The sequence below is a fragment of the Lycium ferocissimum genome, chromosome 7 (assembly GCF_029784015.1).
Source record: "Lycium ferocissimum isolate CSIRO_LF1 chromosome 7, AGI_CSIRO_Lferr_CH_V1, whole genome shotgun sequence".
Taxonomy (NCBI): Eukaryota; Viridiplantae; Streptophyta; class Magnoliopsida; order Solanales; family Solanaceae; genus Lycium; species Lycium ferocissimum.
Window position 1 is genome coordinate 625,810 of NC_081348.1, and position 19,223 is coordinate 645,032.

Consider the following 19,223-nt stretch of genomic DNA (forward strand, 5'->3'; position numbering starts at 1 on the left):
GTCATATTTTGACTTATTTATTAAGATTCCATATGGGCCCACTTGGCCTATTATTTCATGAATTCCAAGTCTTCCAAAATTAACCTTTAACCCCAAATTTTCCTTTTTGCCCTTAGCCTTTCTCAATATTTCCGTACTACTAATATCCATAGATAATATTCATAACAACTTGTACATCGAAATAACTCTTGAAAGTGGTCTTGCCCTTAACTCGCCACGACTTCCTCGAAATATCCGAATGCATAAGTTACGGGATGTAACACTTTAGTTCCTCGATTGCTTCTCAATAACTGGGAATCCCCTAACATTGTTACCGAACCTGCTTATTCTTCCTCACTTCCCCTTCCTCTTCGTGGTTACTTCCCTTCAATCCTACTTACCAAACATTTGTTCTCTAATTTCCGTACGTTCATTTTCCTGTCCGTGCTATCATACCCTATTTCTCTCACACACCTACTCCCAAATTTTATCCAAATAGTCCCTTGCTTTGCCCGTCATTTCTCTTGGAAGCTTCACTCCCCCTCATTTCTCACTTCTCTCCTCTTTTCTCAAGACATTCTAATCTCTTCTCTTCCTATATATACTCACTTTCTTCCTTTCCCCGATGTTATTGCATTAGGACTTTTCAACTCTAACATACAGTACGAATAACATTAACTTACCTTGTAACATTCATACCATTTTTGCCACTTGAACTTCGTTACCTTATTCGATTAATGCCTTCCATATGCTGCAGCGTCGGTTGCGAGGATACACATACCCGTTGGTACAACCACATATGAGATACCATACGCATACGCATATATTTTCTAACACCTTGCTCACAAGTACATCCGAATACTTTTCAAACCTATCCTAATCCTAAAACTGTGATGCACCTAATCTCGAGCAAGTTGAGGTCTTAACCGATTCCAAAACATTCTTGTAACGCATCTCCCTCCAAACTAGAAAGGATCTGTTATTCTTCCGACTACACAATTACTACCTTGGCCTTTTTCAATCCTCAATATCCAACTTTCACCTGTATGTATGACTACTTTCCATCCTAGATTTCAAAATTCCTCGTGGTGACGAAAACACCTTAGTCGCCGTTACTTATAAATACTTGGTTGTCGGCCCCTTTGATTTCTGCTCACCGCTATTAGGTAATAATCTGCAGCAAATGCACATACATAGGAAATTTCAATGAAGTTTCATATACCTGTTGTCGATCGGTCTCTAGTCTGATCTGGTGATCTATAAGGTGAAGTGTGCTCCTCGTCATCGTCTACCCACCATCCGCTTGTCTGGCCTTTCATCATCTCTCATTCGAGTTCGAGGAATGTAGATAACCGGAAACTCACAGTTTACCGATGGCCGGAGATAGGGCTGGAGTAATCCGTAACACTTACTGGGGTAGCTGGTCTAACGTTGTGCTCTGTCATAGGAGCAACTGGTACGACCTCGGGGATCTCCTCCTCTGGTGTCCCAGACGAATACTTAGACGGATCTGTGTCATAACTATCGCCTGAGGGCTCCTCCTCCCTGGATGTCAAAAACTCTGGAGGAATCATCGCTGGGTCCTCCGAGGGATCAGTCTCAATGGAATAACTGAGGCTCCTCCTGCTCGGTCCTGGAGCCTGGGACCTTGAATCTACTCTAGGGGCCTTCTTAGCACCCTATAATCCGCCGATTTCATCTCTCTCGCCGACAAGACTTTACCTACAGGAAAAGAGGTCAGAAGCGATCTTTCCTAGACTCTGGCTCTATCGCACGATCTAAGACAGAAGGAAAGATGACATCCTAAATGTCCTGTAGCTTCCTGTTTATAGATGTGGTGCACAACACACCGATAAACAAGACTCTACTAGACACGGTCTGTAGACACTTCCGAGGATAAACTGCTCTGATACCACTTCTGTCATGACCCAAACCGATGGGCCATGACCAGTGCCCGAGCTGGACACTCGTATACGAACCTGCTAAAGATAATTAGACTGGAACTAAGGATAGTAAGGAAATTTGTAAAAGCAAGCCATAGATTCATAACGTCATATATCAGAATGAACCTGTCTCCTGAGGAGTCACAGCTAACCAAAACATAACAAAATATGCAAGACCACAAGGCTGCCACTATATACAGGAATATCCAAAATGGACTATGTCGATATAGCTGACCAAGGCCCATATACAACCCACACATGTCTACAGACCTCTAAGAGTGTAATAGTGAAATATGACGGGACAGGGCACCGCCGTACCCCTGGATATGCATAAGTCAAGTCTACATCAAAGGATCTGCACAAAAATGACTTAAGCTCCGGAACAATGGAGCTCTCCAAACAGCAAGAGGGTGTCCTAGGTGGAGGATCGCCGAGGCCCCGAGTATCCGTACCGCGGGCATGAAACGCGGCCCCGAAGAGGGGGGGTCACATTTAAAATGTATTGAGTAAGAAAAGCATGAAGTACAATAAAGAAGATCATGACTGAGTAAAAGATGACAGGAGACAAGTATGATAATCAAAGATACCAATTCACTTATGCCTTATGAGATGAGAGTCATGCATATCTACATAGTACACCGTACCCGGCCCATTATGGGACTCGGTGAAATAATCCTATATGTACCATACCCGGCCCTCTAGTGAGGGACTCGGTGAAATAATCATATGTATACCGTACCCGGCCCTCTAGTGAGGGACTCAGTGAAAATATATATACCGTACCCGGCCCTCTAGTGTGGGACTCGGTGAACAATGCAATGAAACTGTGCACGAATACATACCCGGCCTGGGACTCGGTGAAATGATGTAATAACGTTATGCACGAATAGAATATCAGCAGCAACCATATACAAATTAAATCATCATCTGAGACATAATAGAATAATTAGAATGAACCAACACTGGAGAATCAAAGACAACTATCATGTCAAGTACCACTGAGAACTAGAATTCATTGAAATTATGTACGTTCATCGTCCGCTCATTTTATGTAATTCATGCCAAAAAGAAGGAAGAGATAGCTTTAAATACCTGACAATCTACCTAATCACCCAACATTTACTCCTCGAGTCCGTATGTCTACTATCACGACGATAATATCACGATTAGATCATTTACACCACTTACTATCTAATTTGTATACGAACGGAACTTAATGAAATTTGCGCATTTCCTCTATGCTGGACAATCCTGGAAATCCAATTCAATTGAATCATCAAAAACATCAGCAACAATACCAACCATTAATATACATCATAACTCAGCTAATCCCATTCATTTAATTCGACTAAAACAGGCCTCGATCCATAAATCTCAACAAAACAGCAAACGAGTTTATAACGCTATTTTCTCCGTTCTAATCCATTAAAACTCTAAATAAACTTATTAACAATGAAAAAGGGACCTTAATCTTACCTTAAGTATGCAGCAACCACGTCAACACTCTTCTTTTCGGCTGATTTTCAGCTCAAACTGAAGGCAACGCGACGTACAACGCTTTTCTCTTCATGAGCTTGGGGATTCGGGGCTCGGATTTTGACCAAAATGGCTTTCTTAGCCTAGAAGTTCTCTCCCTCTCTATCTAATATTCTTGGAAGCTCCTATATGAAAATGACTAGCCCTCAAATGAAATTTCCATATATTAAGGTTAATGGGCCTCATGGGCCGAAATATACTCATGGGCCGAAATATAAATTCTTGGGTCGGGTCTCAACTTGCTGCCCCGCCAGCCCAACTTGCTGCCCCGCCAGCCCAACTTGTATCGTCTATAACTCCTTATCCCGATATCATTTTGACGAGAGATTTGTTGAGTTGGAAACTAGACTCGATAAAATTCATTTTAGGCTTTTGAAACACCTTAAAACTCCTCATATACTGGGAGATATGCCTCCAACAATATGGGCTAAAAATCTGGTTCGAGATTTTTACTGAAGTTGTTCCGATTCATTTTGTTTAGATTCGTTTAACTTCTAATCCACTTCCAACCCTCATGTAACCTCTTATACATACATACAAATACTCATATACATCCATAACAATCCATACAAGCGTCTCGAAGGGTCCGGAGAATCACAATAACCTCAAACATAACTAGAGAACTCACAAAGCTTCGACGAAACTCCAATCGCAAAAGTACATTCATATCTTTTGTCCATCTTCTATATCATTACTAATAATCTCAAATACTTTAAAAGGGCACTCACATTACCTCGTATGCATACTCATAACACGATTTCAACTCCTTTAGGTTGCCATGTCACCTCGGGATACTTAAGGCAACCATATATATATATAACGATATTCTTACTAACTCGATTAACTTTTCTTGAACTTTCTTTACTCGCTCATTCTTGTCTTAAGTCAAGTAGCACGGAATCTTACGGGGTGTAACAAGAGGTTTAGCCCCAACCTCAGACACGGTGGTCAGAGGACTCAGTATCAGGCTCCCCGAGCTCCATTCACACCAAGTAGGGGAGGTAAAGACCGTGCACCGATAGGTCGGGGTGGCCACACTGCCTGTAGGGGTGGCGCTCAGCCTAACCAAGGCTGTCCTCAGGCAAGCAGAGGTGGACAGCAGCCCGACAGGGGCGGGGCTTAGACTGGATAAGGCAATCTCAATGGTTCGCAGGCTACAGGAGGACGCGGTCACTTGTACGCTTTCCCAGGTAGACCTAAGGCTGAGGCCTCCGATGCCATCATCACAAGTACTATCACAGTTTATGACCGAATGGTTTCTATTTTATTTGACCCGGGTTCTACTTTTTCATATGTGTCTTCGTATTTTTCTTGGGTTTGGATATGATTTGTGATACTCTTGATGCCCCTATCCATGTATCTACTCCGATCGAGAATTCTGTGGTGGTAGATAGAGTCTACCCTTCTTGCGCGATTACATTTATGGGGTAAAGTACTTGGGCTGATTTAATGATCCTAGACATGGTAGATTTTAATGTCATCTGGGGCATAAGTTGGTTGTCCCCACATTATGCAATTCTATACTGTCACTCTAAAACAGTTACCTTAGCTATGCCTGGGGCACCTACACTTGAGTGGAAAGGTAACCTTAGTCCCCTTCCTAAAAAAGTCATATCCTTCGTTCGTGCTAAGAAGCTAGTGGAAAAAGGTTGTTTAGCTTATTTGGCACATATCTGTGATACCAGCGCAGATACTCCGTCTATTGATTCAGTTCCAGTGGTATGCGAGTTTGAAGATGTGTTTCCCGCAGACTTGCCAGGTATGCCACCTGACCATGCCATTGACTTCCATAATTATTTAGACCCAGTGACTCGCCCTATCTTTATTCCACCCTATAGGATGGCGCCAGCAGAATTAATGGAGTTGAAAGAGTAGTTGCAAGATCTCTTGAGTAAGGGCTTTATTCGCCCGAGTGCCTCTCCTTAGGGTGCCTCAATGTTGTTTGTCAAAAAGAACGACGGGTATATGTGTATGTGTATTGATTATCGTCAGCTGAATAAGGTTACTATCCGAAACAAGTATCCCATCCCCCATATTGATGATTTGTTTGATCAGCTGCAGGAAGCTTCTGTGTTCTCTAAAATTGACTTAAGGTCAGGGTATCACCAATTAAAGATTCGAGTAGGATGTTGAAAATTTTTCAGACTGGTATAGAAACTATGAGTTCCTTGTTATATCTTTTGGGCACACAAATGCCCCGGCTGCATTCATGGATTTGATGAACAGTGTGTTTAAGACCTATTTAAACTCTGTTGTGATAGTGTTCATTGATGATATCCTAGTGTATTCTAGCAGCAAGGAAGAGCATGAGAAACATTTGAGTATTGTTTTTGGGTTATTGCGAGAGGAGAAGTTGTATGCCAAATTCTCTAAGTGTGAATTTTTGTTGTCTTCTGTGTCCTTCTTGGGGCATGTAATTTCGAGGGAGGGTATTTGTCACGACCCAACCCCGTAGGCCGTGACTAGTGCCCGATCTGGGCACCCAAACATATCTATCAAACAATATCTCAAAACATAACGGACGCGATCCAATATATAACAGAAGCCGATAAGGCTATATTTCAAATTCAAATAATTTCCAGAGAAATTTCGGCAGAGTTTCCTTTGTTATATGGACTAACCAAAATAACCCTGCACACAGAAAATACCAACAAAGGCCACACAGGGCCAACAAAATATCATATACATAAGCGGACCGGCCGCCGCGGCGAGTGGGATCGCCCAACACACCAGATACAAACACAATCATACAGAAGTAGGCACAACCCACAAAATATGTCCACAGACCTCTAGACGGACGGACAGAATCATATGACGGGACGGGGCCCCGCCGTACCCAAATAGTCCAAATGTACATAAGGATAAACATAACAAAATATATACCCAAAATGTACGCTCCGGATCAAAGGAGAAATCAATATAGCGTAAAGTGGCCTACGGCGGAGGATCACCAACGTCCGTACTGCGGGCATGAAACGCGACCCCGAAGAAAGGGGGTCGGTACGAAAGAGGTGCGAGTATGTAAAGCATCGGGTACGTAAATCCAAACCATAGGCAAATAAGAATACGGAGAGAAATATATCGAATCAGTATAACAAAAGCTGTAATAAACATATGTACATAATGCGAATCAAAATCATGCATAACGCTCAGGAATGTGGTCACCTCTCCGTCACTGGTGCCACAACACAGCATACTCCAGAAGGTTTCAAATCTCCGTACATCTCCGAACATATCATATCATATCATCATACAAATCTTATCATATCATCATACAAATCATGTCATAGGCCATATCACAGCATAACTCCAGAACGGTAACCGGCCCTATGGCGAGGTCTCGAAACCGTAACACAGCATACTACCGAATTTAGCATAAGGCGCACGATCACAAAATCGGCCCGGGAACCGGTGAACGAAGTCATAATAAGGCACGAGCGGAGTCGTTAGCAAACAATGCAATTCGTATATCTAAATAACCTTTCAAAACTTGATTACTTCATAAATCAATTTATTAACCAAAACAGTCAGATAAACAATTGGTACGGAAGTTTATTCCACAAAATAGTTCCAAAGTGGTACGTATGGTTCCAAAACATAACATAGTTTTCATACGGTTCAAAACATTATTTCATAAGGAACAATTCCAAAATCGAAGATTCTTTATCGAAATTTATCCAAAAGAGATCCTGGTAGGACAAATAAGGCATCTCGGGGTTGGCGGGCCCACCTCGGGTCAAGTCGAGGTGGCAATCATAATTTATGGACGTTTAGAGTCTATAAGATCATACATAAAGATTTCAAAGTGAACTGATCACCTTTACATAGGTTTCGGACGTTTGATTGCTTTCTAGTCACAATGGAGTCACTAGGCTTCAATTGGATTGAATGAATAGTAGCCATTTTATAAATTGGATTTCGAGGAGCAGAATTGCTCCCGGGGTTCCGATATCAACCTTAGACATGCAAAAGAAAGGAGTGGGGAGCTTTACATACCTTAGATACGTCTTACGCTCGCCCGAAACTCAAGTCCCGTTTCGCTCAGAATCTGCAAATGGTCAACGTTGCCAATTAGGAATCTTAAGGCTTAAGAGTTCACTTAACTTTGTTTTTGTCTACCGAAATTTCGGCAGCACTTTCCCTATATATATAACATCCCCGAGGCTTAACTCGGCTCAATACACATCAACAATAACAACCCACACGTCACAGACAACACAAACCACAATTAAATCATTCTAACTTCAATATTCTACTTTACTACACAAGTTGGCAACTTCCATGCAAACTTCACAATTCCAAACTTACGTTCACATTATTGTATTCATACACTCATTCAAGATTATCCAAACATATTCCAATCATATTCCAAACATTGTACATAAATTCAAGAAGTTCGTCACTTTCCATATTCCTTTCAAAACGTCAACAATTCCGACGAACATACTAACTTGCATATTTCATTCCGAATTCATTAACAACAACCATAAGTCATATTTAAAGTCTTCATATCATAATTATACAAGGATATACGCAATATGCCAAAATCATACATTTTCCCATCATAATCCATAATCATTTCCAACGCTAATTCGATTCGTTAAACATTCATTTACGTCATAAATACCACAACAACGCAACTAGCAAACCAAACAAACTTGAATTCATCCCACTTCCCCTTCCATACAACTCACGGCCAAACATGGCCTTCACACACACACCATACGGCTACTCCCAACACCACAATCCCATAATCGTCATGCAACTCTAGTCACTAACACACATATATCCACTTCATAACATAAAACATAGAAACCTTACCTTTTTCTTCAATTCCAACTTCGCCGCAAACGTCGCTCTTTCGCCAAACCAATTATATCAAGTTGGAGAGCGTCTTGTGTACTCTACAAATATGGGAAGAACAAGATTTCTTGATCAACAACAAGGCTAGAGAATTTTTTTTTTTTTTTTGAAGAAGAGGGGTTCGGCCGAGAGGGAGTATTAGAGCTCAAAGTTGAGTTCTTGTGATTTTTCTTGAAAGTTCTAAAGGGGACAATGATATATATCCAATTAGAGGTCATGTGAAAATCACATGACCACTTAATAAGAGGCTTGGGCCTAGCCTTGGCCGGCCACCCCCTTGAACTTGGGCCTCAATTTTTGTTCAATTTTTCTTGGCCCAATTCATTAATATTCTCGTTTTGTAATTTCCGAAACTAATTTCCGAAATTCCAAATTTACCCCCGGCCTTCTCCGGTGCCTTACACCAATAATTTCACAAACAACATAGTCATATTAGCAAAAATCAAAATATTGCCTTATAACACACAAGTCACAATTATTTCAAAATTTTCCAAATAGGCGAAAACACGGGATATAACATTATTATTGTCACGACTCAGCTGGAGGGCCATGACGAGTACTCGGAACTAACCTACCGAGCACTTCTTAACATACTTCTCATAATTATGTTTAGGTGTGCCACATGGCTGTCTCATAATACCACAACTGAAGAGATACAAGTTCCATCGAAAATATGCACGTCTATATAAACATCATCAACTATGGCCATATATACAAGCCGATGAGGCTGCCAAAAATGATATATAAAAATATGAACCGGTATGGTTATGGAGCATCTAACTATATACATCTGTCTATGAGCCTCTACATGGAGTATGTAATATCATAAAGACGGGTCAGGACCCCGCCATGCCCAAGTATGTAACTAAAAGAATAATACCAACTAAACTGTAGCTCCGAATCATTGGAGCACTTCTATGCGATCGCTGATGACGCGTACCTAGGGGCCTCGTCCGTCTCTCTGTCTACCTGCGGGCATGAACACAGCATCCACAAATGAAAAGAGCGTCAGTACGAATAATGTACTGAGTATGTAAGGCATGAATAGCAACATGATGAAAGCATGAAGATAACATATGATACGGAGATCAATTTATACCTCTTAAGAAGACTGTCATGCATACTTAATCTTTCTCTAAAGAAAACATTCCATATATATATATATATATATATATAATGTACCCGGCCATATAGGCTCCGTGTAACCCGTACCCGACCATAACAAGGCTCGGTGTGATCCGTACCCAACTGCAGTTGTGTGCACAATAGATATCGTACCCGGCCATATAGGCTCGGTGTCAGAAAGTAGCTATATATATATATATATATATATAATGACATACTTGAGTATCCAAAGGAAGCATTACAACTCTATAGTAGTGACATAAGGTCGGTGCACATCCGATTACCATTATGGAATCATCATTGTCACTATATATTTCCTTAGAGGGTCAACTATCATAAGATGAGATCAACGGCAATGAACTAGATCAACAATATCATGAGAACCTTGAGAACGATGAGCTTCAAGCATTTCTAGGAATTAGGACATTATGGATATCATGTAGGGGTTCACAATAAGGAAATCATGCCTTTATAAAGAAAGGGTTAGCCTTAACATACCTTTATGTCTCCTTAATTACTTAACGTTCTCCTCCCAAGCCCGAAAATCTACATTCAAGAGGGTTCATACTAAGGCTAAGTCTTGAAAACACTCTTAAGTTCAAACTAGTGTAATCAACGCGCTAGTGGAATTTGGGCAGCGCTTCCCCTATTTTATCGACTTCCACCAAATTCTAAATCAACTCCCAACAATAATAACAACTTGACAATACCATGATTAAGAGATTTCATTCAAATTATATCCAATACAATCCCAAAACTTATTCTCATAATCAATTTATAACAAGAACTTCAATACAACCCTTTATACACTGGTATAAAACACTTCCCCATCATCATTATTACTCTTCATAAGAATATTATACTCAAAACATTCTAATAATTTTAACTCAAGTTACTTTACTACTCAAAATATTCTCAAATTCATATTTGACTCCCTTTTTCTCTTTCTTTCCTCAATCAAGTTGTATAATAATCAAACATCCTCAATAATATGCAATAGATGTGAAAACTTACCTTTATCACACAAGAGCAAGCTTTGGATCAAATTATTCCACTTGAGTGAAACCCCCAACTTCAACACCAAAGGACTTCTTGGACTCTACAAACCCTAGTGAGACTCCCAACACTTGAATCTCTTGATTTTCACCTTTTAATCCTTGATTTCACTTGGGTTTGGTTGGATATGTTTAGAGGAAGATTCTAGAGCTTTCATGGACTTGGGAAATGTGGGAAATGTTGGAAATGAGTTAAAATGAATAAGGGGCGAGTATATAACGTAAGAAAAAACTGCCTCGCCTCAGATATACAGTCCAATATACGGACCGTAAATAATTTACGGTCCGTACATTTGGACTGTAAATCCCCAACAGAAGACACCAACCACTAGTTCAATTCTACGGTGGAGATCATGGAATTTACGGTCCGTATAATATATACGGTCCGTAAATCCCAACTTTTGCCGAAACGCATTCTCATCGATTCATTGAGCCTCTAATACTTCCAATACATGCTAAACATGAACTTAACCCCTTACAGCTATAAGATAAGCACGCCTAATCTCATTTAACCTTAATAACCCTTGTGTCCTAGACTAGAACCACTAACACACGATGAATCTCAATGTACAAAAGCACGAGGTGTAACATCCTTCCCCCCTTAGAAATATTCGTCCTCGAATGTTAGACTCTTAGGGATCCTATAGAAGTTTTTACCAGAGTTTCCCCTACTTATATGCCACTACCATCCTGTCACAACAACCCAAAATATATAATGCCACAGGGCTACGATCAACAACAACAATAATGGCCGCACACGACCAAGAAATCATCAAAAGAAAGCATTACGCACCTGAAGACAATGGTGGCTCTGTCTGAACCTCCTTTGGGAGCGGAAACAAATATGGATACCTAGACTTCATATCTTTCTCAGCTTCCCAAGTCATTTCTTCTCTATTATTTTTTCTCCATAGAACTTTAACTGAAGCTACATCTCTAGTTCTCAACCTCTGAACTTGTCTATCTAGGATTGCAATGGGAACTTCTTCGTAAACTAATTGCTCGGTAATCTGAACATCATCTACAGGTACAACTCTGGAAGGGTCTCCAATACACTGACGAAGCATTAATAAATGGAAAACTGGATAGACTGTCTCCATGTCTGGGGGTAGATCTAACTCATAGGCTACCTGGCCCACTTTGCGTACAATTCTGTAGGGTCCAACATATCGGGGGCTGAGTTTAACTTTCTTACCATCTCATCACACCTTTCATCAGTGACACCTTCAAGAATACCCAGACATTGACTTGGAATTCCAAATTTCGTCGGCGATTGTCCGCATAGGACTTCTGTCGACTTTGGACGGTCAATAAACGGTTCTGTATAAGCTTAAGTTTCTCCACTACCTGCTGAACCAAATCTGGTCCTACTAGTTTAGTCTCCAATACTTCGAACCATCTAATTGGCGATCTACACTTCCGCTGATATAAAGCCTCATACGGAGCCATCTGAATACTAGAATGATAACTATTGTTATCTGCAACTCAATGAGCGGTAAATAATCATCCCAACTACCCTCGAAGTCTACCACACATTCCCATAGCATATCTTCGAGGGTCTGAATAGTGCACTCAGCTTGTCCATCAGTTTGGGGGTGAAATTGTCACGACCCAAGCCGATGGGCCATGACTAGTGCCCGAGTTGGACACTCATATACGAATCTGTGAGATATAATCAGACTGATACTAAGGACAATGTGAAAATCTGTAAAAGCATGTTGTAGACTCATAATGCCATATATCAGAATGAACCTGTCTCCTGAGGAGTCACAGTTAACCAAACATAACAAAATATGCAAGCCGACAAGGCTGCCACTATACACGGGAATATCCAAAATGAACTACATCTGTATAGCTGACCAGACTACATATATACAACCCACATATGTCTACAGACCTCTTTCGTGGGTTCATTCAGATAATAAGGACCATCATCACTACCATAATCATCACCACTATCATGTCTTACTTTGAATGATCCATAACATAAGCTGAGGCCATATGCTATATAGCACACTCAGACACGTCATGAAATCATCTAGAACCTTAGGCTTGAAAATTCTCTAGGATTGGTGTCACACCCCAATTTCTGTTGGGGTGTGATGGGCACCCGACCCTTGTTTAGGGCCGAGCGAACCCGCTGACTCACATAACACTCATAGTCACGCTGGCTCTCAAATCGTAACATAAATACATACCGAAAGTTTTCTCGAAAATAACATGCTTTTTACCTTTCTCGAACCAAAGAAAATCTGTATCATATAGAAACATATGGAACTTATAATACAATGCATAATAACACATCGGCTTACATAGCCGCTTACATAACCGACATCCTATACCCACAACACTGTCTGCAAAGTCTCTAACACAGAACATGATACTATAACATAATACTTTGACTTGCGCAAAGCACTCGAACAGCGGAGCTCGCCAATCCCGCTGGAACATCTTCTGCTAATGTCTTCAACTCATCTGGGTGTACCTGCGCGGCATGAAACGCAGCCCCCGAAGAAAGGGGGTCAGTACGGAATATGTACTGAGTATGTAAAGCATGAAATATAGTAAGCGGGACCATACTGAAGTAAAGAGTACGAAAAAATCATAAGTCTTGCCTTTCGAAAAACATTTGTCATACATATACATATATCGGTAGATAAATCATATCATAATCGTATCATCATATTATCGTACATATATACGCACCCGGCCTCTAATGAGGGGATCGGTGAGTAAAATCATGTCATTGTACATATATACCGTGCCGGCCCTCTAGTGAGGGACTCGGTGAGTAAATCATATCATAATCATGTCATCATGCCATCATATATATATATATACATACCGTACCCGCCCCTCTAATGAGGGACTCGGTGAAGCGTGTCCCGCCCCGCTAAAGGGGACTCGGTATGCCATCTCCTGGCCGCCATCCCCATCTCATCACATCATCATATCATATATATATATATATATATATATATAGCGTACCCGGCCCTCTAGTGAGGGACTCGGTGAATAATGCGAGAGAAGTTGCACGAATGCGTGCCGGCCGGACTCGGTGAAAGACATATTGAGCTTGCACGAGCAGAGTAGTGAGAAACCATATGCACATAAAATCATTCTCATAGACTCAATGAAGTAGTCTAAACGGAACGTCATTTGATAGTCGCATAATAGTTATATCAAATATCTTTCAGAAACATAACATACATCATAAACGTATCAACAAGCCATAGGGATCATAGTCGTATTTAAACCATAGGAATCATAGTCGTACGTCAAACTAATCCGAGTTCGCCTCGAAAAGTTACAAACTTTATCCACTTTAGAACGTTCTACGAACAAATCGAAGCGATCCGAGCCTTTCGGCGAAAGTTACGGAAGTTCGAAGTTTCGGAATCGTCTAGGAAACAACTCTTTTTGAAAACAAACTTTTATGAAATCTTTGAGATCCATTTATGCAAAAAGAGACATAAGGACCATAATTTGGCTACTTTAAGAATATGAATATCAAGAAACAAATAAGGATCATACACATGCTCGGATCGCATGAGTGGAATTACCTCGGGGACGTGTCACAGCTTACTTTTCACTAAGACATGCCAAAGAAAGAAGAGTTAAGCTTACATACCTTAGCCGCTTCCTAAGCTACTTCGAACTTACGTCTCGACTTCTCACGATCTACAATAACATCAATAGGCGTCGAACATTAGCCATAAACATCTAAGAATCCAATTCCAAACCATTACTTTTTCTACAGAAATTTCGACAGCATTAGCCAATCTCAACAACAACCAAACCAACAAACATGATAACGATATCCATAAGTGATTCAGAACGCATACTAACATCAATAATTCCTTTCTACATAATTCGACAACATTTCATTTATATTCAAATAATCTACATACGATCGATTCAACTTCATTGATCATACGTTCAAGTATTAATCCGAAACCATTCAAACACGATTCAAGAACATTCCAATCAATCCATGCAATATTCAAAACAACTCCAACAATATACTACTCCACCCGAAACTTTCCAAACTTGGCAAGAGCAACACAATGCATTCTTTTTCTTTCAAATTCATACGCTATATCAACAATTCACACAATGAAAACATTCTTATCGTAAATACTACAAACCATATTACAATTTCATTAGCCTCCAAAACAGCCCACAAACGGCTACAACTTCGCTTGAGTCATTGAACTTTCATTCTCATCATAGAACACATAACAACAACAATCAAAATATTAAGTAACAATAATTCATCATTCCTACACCATATAGCACATACACAGACACACACACAACAGCCCAATTTCATGATTTTCATTCATTTCTACACTCCACCACACACCCAAACCATGCACAACCACCTACAAGTCATGTAGAGAGAATTAAATCTTACCTTCCACTTATTTCTCCTTCGGCTAGAGTTGAAGAATTGCAACAACGAACGATTCAATTGCTCCAACGACTACTCCATGTCGTAGAGGACCTTCCAATGAGTAGAAAGACTAGAAGAAAACAATTTTCATGATCAACCTTATGGGGCTGGTTCGGCCAGCCCCTCTAGCCGTTTCTCCTCCTTTTTTTTTCCTTCATTTTTCTTGAACTTTCTAGGCTTGACAAAATAATGAATTGGTCTCCCTCTTTCATGACTTAATCATATATATATATATATGTAAATGAGTGCACATGGCCGGTCATGTGCACTCTCTTTTCTCTTTTTTTTCTTTTTCTTTTTCTCAAATTTTCTAGAAATTTCCAAGAGATGAAAATAATGAAGATGACTTAATAAGTCATCCAATACTACACATATTCTTCATACATGTGGCCTATGGCCCACAAGTCATGTGCATGGCCACAAGGTTATTATTTTTTTCATGAAATTAAATTCCAACACTTCACTTTTGGCCCCAAATCTTCATAAAATGTCTAACTTTCCATCCAACCAAATTCATAAGCACTTATGCGTTAAAACAAAGTCGGAATATAGTATTATTCTTAACACTTGGCTCGGAATATCCAAATGTACAAAATGCGAGGTATAACATCCTTCCCCCCTTTAGAACATTTGTCCTCGAATGTTCAATTAGTCGTATAGGGTCTTAAGGATTTCGGGGGGGGGGGGGGTTTCCTTTACTACCATAACATGCACTCTCATTTACCAATCATATTTCTCTTTCTTTTCCTCCCCAGGTTCGCAAGTCATTTCCTTTCTGTTATTATTCCGCCACGGTGCCTTAACGGAAGCTACGTCCTTTCTGTTTCCTTCTTGCCTTACAATTGGTGTAATAAGGTTCGGTGTATCTCGGGTTAAGCTCTTCCTTCTTGTCGAATCTGAATACGTTCTTCACGGATGATATCTTCAAGCATACCCATTCGCCGATCTGAATTCTAAGTGTCGATACCGATTGTCGTCATATGATTTTGCCATTTTCGAGCTACTAATAGCCGTTCCCTCGCTTTAACCATTATCTATCGCTACCATTCGAAAAACTCGGCGTATAAATTCACTCCCTTTTTGTGGCCAACTAGTTCTGATCACTTGCCTAAATCGTCTTACAATCTCTCTTTACTCAACTTGCAGCATTTTAGGCACATTATCTCGTGTCCTTTCTTTGTTTTCACTTCGAACTCTTTTATCGTTCCCTTGCTCAGATCTTGCTCTTAATTTGCCGGTCACATGATGTTGTAATATTTACCCAAATGTACGAAGCGGGGTCAAATTATTCTAAGAACCGCCTCGACGCAGCCTTCACTAATCCTTATATTTCACTTTATCTTTCTCTCTCTTTCTCCTACCACCGTTGTCGGAATACATTTTGGTTCAACTATAAGCATGTCCCGTTCGTTCTCGCACTAGTTCCACCTCGACCAATTTATCTCAAGCCATCCTAACATCTTTCCTTAAGCATTCACTTGGTCTCCGTAAGCTACTCGTCACTTTCTTTTGTCGTATTCTCTCTTTAAGTCTCCATTTCCTAATATCATGTTATTCCGGATACTTATAATTGATTCTCAGCGCCACCTCGATTATTGCCCGACTTCTATGCTTTTGCCGGGCTTTTCGTTCTCTCTAGCTTGTCTTAGCAAGGAACTTTTCTCGCGGCCCATGCATTCGTATCCAGACATTGTAGCGTCGATTGTCTCGCCTTACACTTGTATCTCTCTCGCTTCCCCTTTAGGGGTGTAGTTATACTATCACCCAATTCTACCTTGCCCTAAATCCGTATTTCCATTCTCAATCGAGCGGTACTGTTATTCCGGCATTTTGATCCTCTTGTCGTTCATTTACTCGCTTTCTTTGCTTTCCAAATATCGTTGTATTAACACTTCCCAAGCTTAACTTGTAATGAAAACAACATCAGCTTGCCTTGTAACATTTGCATTCTTTATATATTTTTTCCACTTGAACCTCGTTGCTTTGTCCGGTTAATTCCTTCCATATGCCGCCACGTTAATTACCGGAATACATATATCCGCTGATCTAATCATGTGCATGATATCCTGTGCGTACCTATGTACACATATAGTCTCTACTATCTTGGTTACAAGATATCTTCATACACTATTCCGATTCACCCTAATCCTAAAACTGTGATGCACTTTCTTCCTCTTTATCGGTCACCTCGCCCCGTTCGCGCGACCTTGTGGTTTTCGCCCACTCCTCGATTCTTAGTTTGTCCTTAAGTCACTCTAACTCCTCATTTACTTTGCGTATGAATTTGTAGAACTTTCGAAAACTTCCTAGTGGGTCACCCATCCTAGAATTTCTCTCGCCAAAGACGTTTAACTTAGAACTCGTCGAATACGACACTTTAACGCTCATATAACTGCGTCCACTTTACCGCATCACCTTTGTCACGTATCTTAGAGTAAATTGGAGTCTTAACAGATTTCAAAACGTCTTCATAACACGTTTCCCTCCGAATTAGAAGGGTTTCTTAGTCTCCTGACTTCACGTTTTCTATTTCAACTCCCTTTAATCCTCAATATTCACGTTTCACTTCTAGACATGACTATTTTTCCGCCTTAATGTTATATCCGGCATTTTTGTATATTCGGAAAATGCGAAATAATTTCGATTTGTAAAGAATAAGGTTATATGTTGGTTGGAATTAAGACATACGTGTGTTGTTCATGAAAAGTAATGGTGTGGAAATACGGAGAAGGCCAAGGGCAAAATTGGAATTTTGAAAATTTGTTTCGGAATTACAAGACAAGAATTTTCACTAATTGGGCTCAAAGGAATAAGAGGGAAAATTAGGCCCAAAAGAGATGGGGTGGCAGGCCAATCACATGGCCAAGCCCATTTAGTTTAATTAATTTCCATGTGCTAAATTATAAGGTTGATTAATTTCAAGAAAAAGAAAGAAAAATCAAGAAAACTCTAGAGAAATTGGAAATAAAGATGAGGCATGTGCATGGTCATGTGATACTTATATATATATATATAAGAGGGGGGGAGTGTTCATCATGGAAGAAACAAGAGAGAAAGAATAAGAAAGAACAAGAAAAAGGAGAGGAGGAAGAACGGATAAGGGGCTGGCCGAACCAGCCCCTTGAGGTGATCATGGAGAATTTCTTTCTTCATGTTTTCCTACTAATTAGAAGGCCCTCGTCGACGTGGAATAATTGTTGAAGTAAGAAAAACACTCTCCCTTGCCATGACTACTCCTAGCCGAGAGAAAGAGTAGAAAGGAAGAGGTGAGATTCAATCTTCTTTTAATGTTTTATAGGTGTATATTCATGTTGTGGTATGTAGAAATGAATGAAGTTCTTGAAGCTATGGAATATGTAGTGAAGCCGTGAGCATGCTTGTTGGTGAAGGCATGTTGAACAAATTTTATTTAGTGTTTGGTTAGTATTGTTGTGGACGTTTTTAGCATGTCGTAATGTGTAGAAAATGAATAAAATTCATGAGATTGTGTATGTTGGAGTTCACGTGTAAAATTTAAGTTGTCGGTGAGCTGGTGAAGTAATTCAATGTAGTATTTTGGTTGTTGTTTGTTGTGGATTATGTGATAAAAATAAAGGTTTGATGATCCAAATTGAAGTTACAATGGTTGTGGGCTGTTTTGAAAGTTAATATGACTCTAATGTGTTCTCTATATATTTATGAAGCTAATGTGGAAAAGAATGGAATTGTTGACATAGTATGAGAATGGGAAAGAAAGAAACGCATTATTATCGTATTCATTAAGTCGGAAGAATTCGGGTTGCATAGCATATTGTTGAGTTGTTTTGAAATATTGTGTGAGTTGCTTAGAATACGTTATGAATTGATTATGGATGTTGTCTTGATGATTATTGGTTTGGTTGTTGTTGATAATCGAGTTAATTCCGGGGTTGGTGAATATAGGGGAAATGTCGCCGGAATTTTTATAGATTAAGTGACGGCTTGGAATTGGGTTCTTCCATGCATATGGCTAATGTTGGATGTCCAATGACATTATTGTAGATCGCGAGAAGCCAAGGCGAAGTGGGGTAGTTCCGAGGGCGGCCAAGGTATGTAAAGCTCACCTTTCTTTCTTTGGCATGTCTTAGTATGAATAGGCTATGATATGTTCCCCGAGGCAATTCCATTCTTGTAATCCGAGCAACCATATGAGTTTATTCATTTCTTGATGTTCGCAAGTCATTTAGTTAAACTAAGCTTCCTATGTTTCTAAAGGATTAGATTTTAGAAGCCTTATAAAGAATTTCG

The 19,223-nt window shown here is 40.0% G+C and overlaps 1 protein-coding gene across 1 annotated transcript in view; it reads left to right on the forward strand.

The window, feature by feature from the left end:
• Positions 1 to 4,919: 4,919 nt before the first annotated feature.
• LOC132063063 (uncharacterized) overlaps positions 4,920 to 19,223 on the forward strand; it is a 47,371-nt gene continuing 33,067 nt past the window's right edge. Inside the window, exons 1-2 of the mRNA XM_059455496.1 lie at positions 4,920 to 5,217; positions 5,720 to 5,813. Coding sequence (XP_059311479.1) covers positions 4,920 to 5,217; positions 5,720 to 5,813 — 392 coding nt within the window. The remainder of the gene's footprint in view (positions 5,218 to 5,719; positions 5,814 to 19,223) is intronic.